General features: G+C 38.1%; 1 protein-coding gene across 3 annotated transcripts; it reads right to left on the bottom strand.

Moving 5' to 3' along the window:
* Window positions 1-7724: 7724 nt before the first annotated feature.
* LOC127925891 (trichohyalin-like) lies at window positions 7725-11521 on the bottom strand. Of its 3 annotated transcripts, XM_052511194.1 has the most exons (5): window positions 11128-11521; window positions 10203-10453; window positions 10053-10142; window positions 8981-9070; window positions 7725-8950 (listed from the first exon to the last, which is right to left on the bottom strand). In XM_052511194.1, the coding sequence occupies exons 2-5, from the start codon at window positions 10298-10300 to the stop codon at window positions 8842-8844; spliced, it is 387 nt and encodes a 128-aa protein (XP_052367154.1). In that variant the 5' UTR covers window positions 10301-10453; window positions 11128-11521; the 3' UTR covers window positions 7725-8841. The 3 variants fall into 3 exon arrangements, with proteins under 3 accessions (XP_052367154.1, XP_052367152.1, XP_052367153.1); XM_052511192.1 differs by having other exon boundaries at window positions 10053-10453; XM_052511193.1 differs by having other exon boundaries at window positions 7725-8920; window positions 10053-10453.
* Between the last annotated feature and the right edge of the window lie 367 nt (window positions 11522-11888).

The following is an 11888-nucleotide window of genomic DNA, read 5'->3' as shown; positions in this document are numbered from 1 at the left end:
ATGTGTACAGTATAGGTATATGTGTACAGTATAGGTATATGTGTAAACTATAGGTATATGTGTAAACTATAGATATATGTGTAAACTATAGATATATGTGTAAACTATAGATGTGTAAACTATAGATGTGTAAACTATAGATATGTAACGGTTTTCTTTAGGTGAAGTAGAGGCGGACCAAAATGCAGCGTGGTTGTTATTCATTGTACTTTAATAAAGAAACTGTACACGAATAAACTAACAAAACAAGAAACGTGTGAAAACCTAAAACAGTCCTATCTGGTGCAAAACACAGAGACAGGAACAATCACCCACAAACACACAGTGAAACCCAGGATACCTAAGTATGATTCTCAATCAGAGACAGTGACTAACTCCTGCCTCTGATTGAGAACCATATCAGGCCAGACATAGAAATAGACAAACAAGACATCCAACATAGAATGCCCACTCAGATCACACCCTGACCAACCAAAACATAGAAACAAACAAAGCAAACTATGTTCAGGGTGTGACAGTACCTATTGGGGAGGGTCTGGGTGGGCATCTGTCCGCGGTGGCGGCTCTGGTGCTGGACGTGGCCCCCACTTCACCGTAGTCTTAGTCCCCCACCTTGTCCGCTTCCGTGGCCTCCTAGCCACGGCGACCCTACTTAATGACACTGGACTGAGGGGCAGCTGCTCGGGACAGAGGGGCTCCGGCAGCAGCGCCGGACAGGTGGAACGCACTGTAGGCCTGATGCGTGGTGCTGGCACTGGTGGTACTGGGCCGAGGACACGCACAGGAAGCCTGGTGCGGGGAGCTGCCACCGGAGGGCTTGTGTGTGGAGGTGGCACGGCAAGGCTAGGGAGATGCACAGGAGGCCTGGTGCGTGAGGCTGGCACAGTCTTCACCAGACCCCTCGCACGCACCTCAGGATGAGTATGGAGAGCTGACCCAGGTGCCATTAAATCCCTGACACGCTCCATCGGGCGAATGTCATGCCTCATGCACCAAACCAGCAACTCCCTCATATCTCTCTCCTCCAATTTCCCCATTAACTCCTTCACAGTCTCTGCTTCGCTCACCTCCAACACCAGCTCTGGTTCTGAGCTCCTCCTTGGCTCCTCACGATAAACGGGGGGAGTTGGCTCAGGTCTGACTCATGACTCTGCCACACTCCCCCTGTGCCTCCCCCCAAAACATTTTTGGGGCTGACTCTCGGGCTTCCGTCCACGCCACCGTGCTTGTTTCACCAACATCATTCTCCTGTAACCTTCCGCGCACTGCTCCATCGAATCCCAGGCGGGCTCCGGCACTCTCCCTGGGTCGACCGCCCACCTGTCTATTTCCTCCCAAGTAGTATAGTCCATATTCTAGTGCAGCCTCTCCCAGTGCTGCTGCTGCTGCTCCTGCTGCTGCTCATTACCACGCCGCTTGGTCCTGTTGTGGTGGGTGATTCTGAAACGGTTTTCTTTAGGTGAAGTAGAGGCGGACCAAAATGCAGCGTGGTTGTTATTCATTGTACTTTAATAAAGAAACTGTACACGAATAAACTAACAAAACAACAAACGTGTGAAAACCTAAAACAGTCCTATCTGGTGCAAAACACAAAGACAGGAACAATCACCCACAAACACACAGTGAAACCCAGGCTACCTAAATATGGTTCCCAATCAGAGACAATGACTAACACCTGCCTCTGATTGAGAACCATATCAGGCCAGACATAGAAATAGACAAACAAGACATCCAACATAGAATGCCCACTCAGATCACACCCTGACCAACCAAAACATAGAAATATACAAAGCAAACTATGGTCAGGGTGTGACAAGATATATGTAGACTATAGATATATGTAAACTATAGATAGATGTAGACTATAGATAGATGTAAACTATAGATAGATGTAAACTATAGATAGATGTAAACTATAGATAGATGTAAACTATAGATATATGTAAACTATAGATATATGTAAACTATAGATATATGTAAACTATAGATAGATGTAAACTATAGATAGATGTAAACTATAGATAGATGTAAACTATAGATAGATGTAAACTATAGATAGATGTAAACTATAGATATATGTTATAGATAGATGTAAACTATAGATATATGTAAACTATAGATAGATGTAAACTATAGATAGATGTAAACTATAGATAGATGTAAACTATAGATAGATGTACTCTATAGATAGATGTAAACTATAGATATATGTATAGATATATGAAACTATAGATAGATGTAAACTATAGATAGATGTATACTATAGATAGATGTAAACTATAGATATATGTAATAGATAGATGTAAACTATAGATAGATGTAAACTATAGATAGATATAGATAGATGTAAACTATGTAAACTATAGATATAGATGATGTAGACTATAGATAGATGTAAACTATAGATAGATGTAAACTATAGATAGATGTAAACTATAGATAGATATATGTAAACTATAGATATATGTAAACTATAGATAGATGTAAACTATAGATATATGTAAACTATAGATATATGTAGACTATAGATAGATGTAAACTATAGATAGATGTAAACTATAGATAGATGTAAACTATAGATAGATGTAGACTATAGATAGATGTAGACTATAGATGTAAACTATAGATAGATGTAAACTATAGATAGATGTACTCTATAGATAGATGTAAACTATAGATAGATGTAAACTATAGATATATGTAAACTATAGATAGATGTAAACTATAGATAGATGTAAACTATAGATAGATGTACTCTATAGATAGATGTAAACTATAGATAGATGTAAACTATAGATAGATGTACTCTATAGATATATGTAAACTATAGATAGATGTAAACTATAGATAGATGTAAACTATAGATAGATGTAAACTATAGATAGATGTAAACTATAGATAGATGTAAACTATAGATAGATGTAAACTATAGATAGATGTACTCTATAGATATATGTAATCTATAGATATATGTAAACTATAGATAGATGTAAACTATAGATAGATGTAAACTATAGATATATGTAAACTATAGATAGATGTAAACTATAGATAGATGTACTCTATAGATATATGTAAACTATAGATAGATGTAAACTATAGATAGATGTAAACTATAGATATTGATGTAAACTATATATGTAAACTATAGATAGATGTAAACTATAGATATATGTAAACTGTAGATAGATGTACTCTATAGATATATGTAAACTGTAGATAGATGTACTCTATAGATATATGTAAACTATAGATATATGTAAACTATAGATAGATGTAAACTATAGATATAGATGTAAACTATAGATATATGTATTCTATAGACAGTGGCATGGAAATATTGAATCAAATATTTCTCAGATACCGGAGCTTGTGCAACTCCATGGAAGAACTGCCCTTCTTGTTCAGGACATCAGTATTTATCAATTTCCACCAGACATGTTCCCTCCTTCCTATGTAAGAGGATGAACTCCCCTGGGCCTGTGCGCCACCATTATCTTCGTGACTTAATTGTGGCTTGTGTACGGCCACATCTGGCTTAGATTATATTGGTGTTGCAACCACAGGTCCTTTAAAAAGTAACAGTGACAGTGAAACTGTATTTGACACTATCACGGTTAAACATGCCTGCCGAACCTTGGGGGGGGGTCAACTACGGTCCGTTACACCCCTACTGCACACACACTCGCCGTCACCATGACAACTAGCCTAGCCATGTCAGTAAATGACGACGGTCAAATCTGATTTGTTCACTTGTAACTTGCTGTTTTGGACAGTCAAGTATTCCAAAACCGATTTGAAAAACTAAATTGTGAACAGGACTTTATTTACCCTAGTAGCTCTACATCAAAAGAGTGGCAGGACTGAGCTTTTAAATGTAGGTGCTTATTATAGTGGCCTGTGGGGCCATTCAGTTCGAAGGCTCCATAATTAAGGATGCCACTAGATGGGCAAAATTAGCTATATCGTTAACATTTCTAAAATAAAAATGAGCATTTTGGTCTTCAATTTAAGGTTTGGGTTAGGCATAAGGTTAGCAGTGTGGTTAAGGTACGATTTAGGATGAGGTTTAAAATGAGCTTTTAAGAAGACAAATTGTGGAAATGGGCAGGGTTAATGACTTTGCCACTTCCCCAGACAGTGACGACTCATAATAACATCTTGGGTTTTCTGCATATATTGCATTTCTTCTCACGTTTTGTCAACCTATGCTTGAGAGGTCTTTGCATAAATGCAAACAGTGTTTAAGGTTCACAACTGAATTGCTTCCTGTTTCCATGTTTTTGGTAATATCAACACGTGTTGTGTTAGACCTTATTTTTGGGTGTCCTGTAAGCCAATCAGTTTCAAGTCGATGGGTCAAAGGGACGTTGAGCAGTTTAGACTAGTTACGGTTTGGCGTGGGGACATGTCAGATTGTTTTTTCAATATAATAATTTCTTCGGTAATCTTTTGATGAACTCCGTAACGACAGAAGTTGTAAACTTGTGTTCAGAAAATGGATGAATTGGTCACAAACATTATTGGTCACAGACAACAATATAATAATAATAATAATATATGCCATTTAGCAGACGCTTTTATCCAATTACAAGCGCCATGCTCTACCAACTGAGCTACAGAAGGACCAGAAGACAACAGAAAAGGGTAAGAAGGTAGAGACAACAATTCATCACGCAAAGCAGCCACAACTGTCAGTAAATGTCCATGATTGAGTTTTTGAATGAAGAGAGTTGAAGAACTGTCCAGTTTGAGTGTTTGTTGCAGCTCGTTCCAGTCGCTAGCTGCGGTTTGTACCCTGTTTTGTGCTGCTACCATGTTGTGGTGCTGCCATGTTGTGCTGCTACCATGTTGTGCTGCTGCCATGTTGTGTTGCTACCATGTTGTTGTCATGTTGTGTCGCTACCATGCTGTGTTGTCATGTGTTGCTGCCATGCTATGTTGTTGTCATGTTGTGTCGCTACCATGCTGTGTTGTCATGTGTTGCTGCCATGCTATGTTGTTGTCATGTTGTGTCGCTACCATGCTGTGTTGTCATGTGTTGCTGCCATGCTATGTTGTTGTCATGTTGTGTCGCTACCATGCTGTGTTGTCATGTGTTGCTGCCATGCTATGTTGCCATCTTTAGGTCTCTCTTTATATGTTCATGGTAGGCTGTCATTGTAAATAGGAATTTGTTCTTAACTGACATGCCTAGTTAAATAAAATAAAATAAATAAATGAAAATAGCAGTGGTGGAAAAAGTACCCAATTGTCATACTTGAGTAAAACTAAAGATACCTTAATAGAAAAGTACTTAAGTAAAAGTGAGTCACCCAGTAAAATACTACTTGAGTAAAAGTCTAAAAATATTTGGTTTAAAATACACTTAGGTATCAAAAGTATAAGTATAAATAATTTCAAATTCTTCATATAAAGTAAACGAGACAGCATAGACGACCTCTGACCCCAAGCAAATCAAATTCCACAAAGAAACGGTTAATTCACCACAAAATCAACATTTTGACAATCTCAATCTCTGGATTTAAAAACACCCATTGAAAAGCTGTGGTTTGTATTGAAGAGGGAAGTCCATAAGGGAAGATGAAGGATATCAAGGATCTGGAAAGATTCTGTATGGAGGAATGTTCTAAGATCTCATCCCAATGTGTTGGTTCTCCAATCTCATAAAACATTTTAGAAAAAGTCTCTGTGTCATTATCCTTACAAGGGGAGCGTGCTGAACTATTGAAAACGGGTGCCAATAATTTGGACCCAACTTTTAAATTTTTTTTTTTTTTAATGATTATTATTCCTCCTGGCAGATAAAATATAGTGAGTCAGGTTTGTGGGCCTGTTTCCTCGCACACACTTTTTCAGTTCTGCCCACAAATTATATGCCCACAAATTATATAGATAGATGTACTCTATAGATAGATTACTCTATAGATAGATTGGAAACTACTAGATAGATGTCAAATTATAGGCTAGATAGATGTAAACTTGCTCTATAGATAGATGGGTTAACTATAGATAGCTCAGTAAACTATTTGGTTGCCTTTGATTTGCTTTGGCTTGGGTCAGCGTTTTGGTGCCTTTAACAGGCCAGGGGGTAGTTTGGGTTCATTCCTCCTGGCAGAGCTGGTGTAGTAGAGTCATGTATGCACACACACTGTTTCAGTTCTGCCCATAAATTATATAGATAGATGTACTTATTAGATTATTATTATATATTAGATAGATGTAAACTACTCTATAGATAGATGTAAACTACTCTATAGATAGATGTAAACTATAGATAGATGTAAACTACTCTATAGATAGATGTAAACTATAGATAGATGTAAACTACTCTATAGATAGATGTAAACTATAGATAGATGTAAACTATAGATAGATGTAAACTATAGATAGATGTAAACTATAGATAGATGTAAACTACTCTATAGATAGATGTAAACTATAGATAGATGTAAACTATAGATAGATGTAAACTACTCTATAGATAGATGTAAACTATAGATAGATGTAAACTATAGATAGATGTAAACTATAGATAGATGTAAACTATATAGATAGATGTAAACTATAGATAGATGTAAACTATAGATAGATGTAAACTATAGATAGATGTAAACTATAGATAGATGTAAACTATAGATAGATGTAGACTATATATAGATGTAAACTACTCTATAGATAGATGTAAACTATAGATAGATGTAAACTACTCTATAGATAGATGTAATCTATAGATAGATGTAAACTATAGATAGATGTAAACTATAGATAGATGTGATCTATAGATAGATGTAACTAGATGTTAACTATAGATAGATGTACTCTATAGATAGATGTAACTAGATGTTAACTATAGATAGATGTAAACTACTCTATAGATAGTAGATGTAAACTATAGATAGATGTAAACTACTCTATAGATAGATGTAAACTATAGATAGATGTATTAACTATAGATAGATGTAAACTATAGATAGATGTATCCTAACTATAGATAGATGTAACTATATAGATGATAGATGTAAACTATAGATAGATGTAACTAGATAGTTAAACTATAGATAGATGTAAACTATAGATAGTTAACTATAGATAGATGTAACTAGATGTTAACTATAGATAGATGTAACTAGATGTTAACTATAGATAGATGTACTCTATAGATAGATGTAACTAGATGTAAACTATAGATACATGTACTCTATAGATAGATGTAACTAGATAGTAAACTATAGATAGATGTAACTAGATGTTAACTATAGATAGATGTAAACTATAGATAGATGTAACTAGATGTTAACTATAGATATATGTACTATAGATAGATGTAACTATATATAGATAGATGTAAACTATAGATAGATGTACTCTATAGATAGATGTAACTAGATGTTAACTATAGATAGATGTACTCTATAGATAGATGTAACTAGATGTAAACTATAGATATATGTACTCTATAGATAGATGTAAACTCTGTTTCAGCCAGAGATAAAATAAGGTCCTGTCTCTTTACAGAGATAGAGATTTCCTTATTGTTTTGCTAATCGTATTCCTTCATTCACAGCACCGTTAGGATAACCAACGTCTGTCTGCGTCCATAATGGCACACTATTCACTAGACACACTCAAACACACTACTTTTGACCTAAAATATGCTTTGACCTTAGCTTGATAAATCTTGATTGGATAGTGATTGGATCATCTCGATGGGATAATGACAACCACATGTTGGCACCAGGTATAAACAGAGCTAGAGATACACTTCTAGGGTCCATCCTTAGATTATATGTGATATGCATTGTCAATCTTCAAACTCCATTCTACTGTGCTCATCCATGCATATTGTGGTTATGAAGATGCTATGGGAGGACCCCAAAAGGTCTTGTTCTCCATCTAATTATGAAAGCTATTGTATCATTTGAGAAGAACCCAGCTGACCGAAAAGGTTCATTTTAGAAGGTTTTAATTAATCCAACTCACAATCCCACAAACATTGCATGTTTAAATTCAAATAAATAAATGAGAAAAACAACATATAACACACATTTTAAAGACACTGTTTTGTACAGTAAACTATATTATCTGTAAAATCCCAATGTTCAGAACCAAATGAACAGTCCTTTAGAATCTTCCTTTAGAATCTTCACATAACGTCTTCGACCTGTTACAGAGAGAATGCACTACGTATGACTTTTACATTAACGACGGTTTAAATGACAAATAAGCAACAATAACTTATCCTTTTACATCATAAGAAGAACCCACATCATAATAAACACAACATATTTTTTTTTGGGGGGGGACATTTACAAAATCCATCAATACACAATTACCATCCATTGATTCTCACAGATGCTGTGGAGAACCTTGTTTGAAATAGTTAGAAAATACCAATTGCTTTGCAGGATTGTTTTCTGTATATGTACATGATGTCTTTTAGAATTGTGCATTGGGCTGTGTGATTGTGTACACACATTGATATCTCCATACAGGTCATGTGATAACACAAAATAAATACAGAAATGATGCTCAATTCATGTTTGTCACTGTGACTCAAAACATGAGAAATGTTGAATTTCAATATATACAGTAGCTTCAATATGAAACAGTATTCCATTTCTGAGAGCTAGCTGGATTACCTGCTTAGCATGTGGAGCCAAGCCATCTCTGACCCAGCTGACTGTAAATCTGGAGGCAAATGACTGACTGCTTTCTCCTCTTTTAGACTGATTCCACAGGGATCCTGATACCTGTTTCTTTATGTTCCCCATGAAACTGCCGTCTCATTTATCAGACAGCTCTATCTATCCATTCATGCTATTCTGTATTCTGAGAGGCCTATTTCACAGCCTGATGCCTCCTCATCTCATCTTCCTCAGCCTCATACCTCCTCTTCTCATCTTCCTCAGCCACATACCTCCTCTTCTCATCCTCCTCAGCCTCATACCTCCTCATCTCATCTTCCTCAGCCACATACCTCCTCTTCTCATCTTCCTCAGCCTCATACCTCCTCATCTCATCTTCCTCAGCCTCATACCTCCTCATCTCATTTTCCTCAGCCTCATACCTCCTCATCTCAGCCTCATTCCTCATCTCGTTCCTCAGCCTCATACCTCCTCATCTCATCTTCCTCAGCCTCATACCTCCTCAGCCTCATACCTCCTCATCTCATTTTCCTCAGCCTCATACCCCTCAACTCATCTTCCTCAGCCTCATACCCCCTCAACTCATCTTCCTCAGCCTCATACCTCCTCTTCTCATCCTCCTCAGCCTCATTCCTCAGCCTCATTCTTCCTCAGCCTCATACCTCCTCATCTCATGTTCCTCAGCCTCATACCTCCTCATCTCATCTTCCTCAGCCTCATACCTCCTCAACTCATCTTCCTCAGCCTCATACCTCCTCAACTCATCTTCCTCAGCCTCATACCTCCTCATCCTCCTCATCTCATCTTCCTCAGCCTCATACCTCCTCATCTCATGTTCCTCAGCCTCATACCTCTCAACTCATCTTCCTCAGCCTCATACCTCCTCATCTCATCTTCCTCAGCCTCATACCTCCTCATCATCTTCCTCAGCCTTCCTCATCTCATGTTCCTCAGCCTCATACCTCCTCATCTCATCTTCCTCAGCCTCATACCTCATCTCATCTCATCATCCTCAACTCATCTTCCTCAGCCTCATACCTCCTCAACTCATCTTCCTCAGCCTCATACCTCCTCCTCCTCATCTCATCTTCCTCAGCCTCATACCTCCTCAACTCATCTTCCTCAGCCTCATACCTCCTCATCTCATCTTCCTCAGCCTCATACCTCCTCATCTCATCTTCCTCAGCCTCATACCTCCTCATCTCATCTTCCTCAGCCTCATACCTCCTCATCTCATCTTCCTCAGCCTCATACCTCCTCATCTCATCTTCCTCAGCCTCATACCTCCTCTTCTCATCTTCCTCAGCCTCATACCTCCTCAGCCTCATACCTCCTCTTCTCACCCTCCTCATCTCATCTTCCTCAGCCTCATACCTCCTCATCTCATCTTCCTCAGCCTCATACCTCCTCATCTCATCCTCCTCAGCCTCATACCTCCTCATCTCATCCTCCTCAGCCTCATACCTCCTCTTCTCATCCTCCTCAGCCTCATACCTCCTCATCTCATTTTCCTCAGCCTCATACCTCCTCAACTCATCTTCCTCAGCCTCATACCTCCTCATCTCATGTTCCTCAGCCTCATACCTCCTCATCTCATCTTCCTCAGCCTCATACCTCCTCAACTCATCTTCCTCAGCCTCATACCTCCTCATCTCATCTTCCTCAGCCTCATGCGGTTCTCTTTATCTCTCTTCTTTAACCCATTGATGAATTGGTTGAAGAAGTGCTCTTGGTCTTTCTTCTTCAGCACTTGCTTGAAGCGCTGGTCACGGCCATACTTAACAGAAAAGTCTTTGAAAGTTGACCTGGAAATAGAGAAAAGAAGAGATCATCCTAGAGAAATGTTTGGGAGAGAAGAAGAGAGAGGAAATGTTTGAGAGAGAGAGAGAGAGAGAGAAATGTTTGAGAGAGAGAGAGAAATGTTTGAGAGAGAGAGAGAGAGATGTTTGAGGAGAGAGAGAGAGGAGAGAAGAGAGAGAGGAGGGAGAGAGGGAGAAAGAGAGAGAGAGAAAGAAAGAGAGAGAAAGAGAGAGGGAAAGGAGAGAGGAGAGGAGAGAAGAGAGAGAGAGAGAGAGAGAGAGAGAGAGAAGGGGGGCTTTTATATGTCCTTAGAGAGAGAGAGAGAGAGAGAGAGAGAGAGAGAGAGAGAGAGAGAGAGAGAGAGAGGGAGAGAGAAGGGGGCTTTATATGTCCTAGAAAGAGAGAGAGAGAGAGAGAGAGGGAGGGCTTTTATATGTCCTTAGAAGAGAGAGAGAGAGAGAGAGAGAGAGAGAGAGAGAGAGAGAGAGAGAGAGAGGGAGGTCTTCACTATTATTGCACAATGTTGAAAATAGTACAAATAAAGAAAAACCAACAAGTAGGTTGAGTCCAAACTTTTAGTATGAAGCTATTTTGTATGAAGCTATTATGAAGCTTAGTTGAATAGTTAAGTCCCCTACTTTACGTGTAATTCTATTACACAGTTAGCTTCAGGTTTTACCTGGATGTGATTTTCGACTCCTCTAGAAGTTTTCTATACTGGTCTTTTGCTTGCAGCAGTTTTCTCTGTTTCTCCTTGTGTTCTTCCTTCATCCTCACTTTGACAAACTGCTCAAACACCTGGAGATGAGGAACACAGTCATGATTGGCAACAAGAAAAATGACTTTGAAGATCATTTTCAAGACAAAGACGACGGCTGTTTCCTAATCCTCTTTACTGTCGACTTAACTCCTCTCACGTTCACTGACAGGATCAATCAAATCAAATCAAATCGTCATTGGTCGCATACACATGTTTTTCAGATGTTATTGCGGGTGCAGCGAAATGCTTGTGTTTCTAGCTCCCAACATTGCAGTAATATCTAATAATTCACAACAATACACAGACATATAAAAGTAAAATAATGGAATTAAGAAATCTATAAATATTAGTATGTCAGAGTCCGGAGTATATATATATATATATATATATATATATATATATATATATATATATATATATGTGCAGTATATGTAATGGGATGTATAGACATTAGGAGAGTATGTGGATATAACATGAGTATATCTGAAGAATACTTGGAAAGGATACTATATGTACAGCAATATTTGAATAGGATGGACTTGACTAGAATACAGTATATACATATTAAATGGGTAAAACAGTAGGTAAACATTATTAAAGTGACCAGTGTTCCATGTCTATGTACATAGGGCAATGTGGCAGGTAGCCTAGTGGTTAGAGCATTGGACTAATAACCAAAA

The sequence above is a fragment of the Oncorhynchus keta genome, unplaced genomic scaffold (assembly GCF_023373465.1).
Source record: "Oncorhynchus keta strain PuntledgeMale-10-30-2019 unplaced genomic scaffold, Oket_V2 Un_contig_6458_pilon_pilon, whole genome shotgun sequence".
Classification (NCBI taxonomy): Eukaryota; Metazoa; Chordata; class Actinopteri; order Salmoniformes; family Salmonidae; genus Oncorhynchus; species Oncorhynchus keta.
The sequence above is the reverse complement of the archived record's forward strand: the minus strand, read 5'-3'. Positions and strand labels throughout refer to the sequence as shown.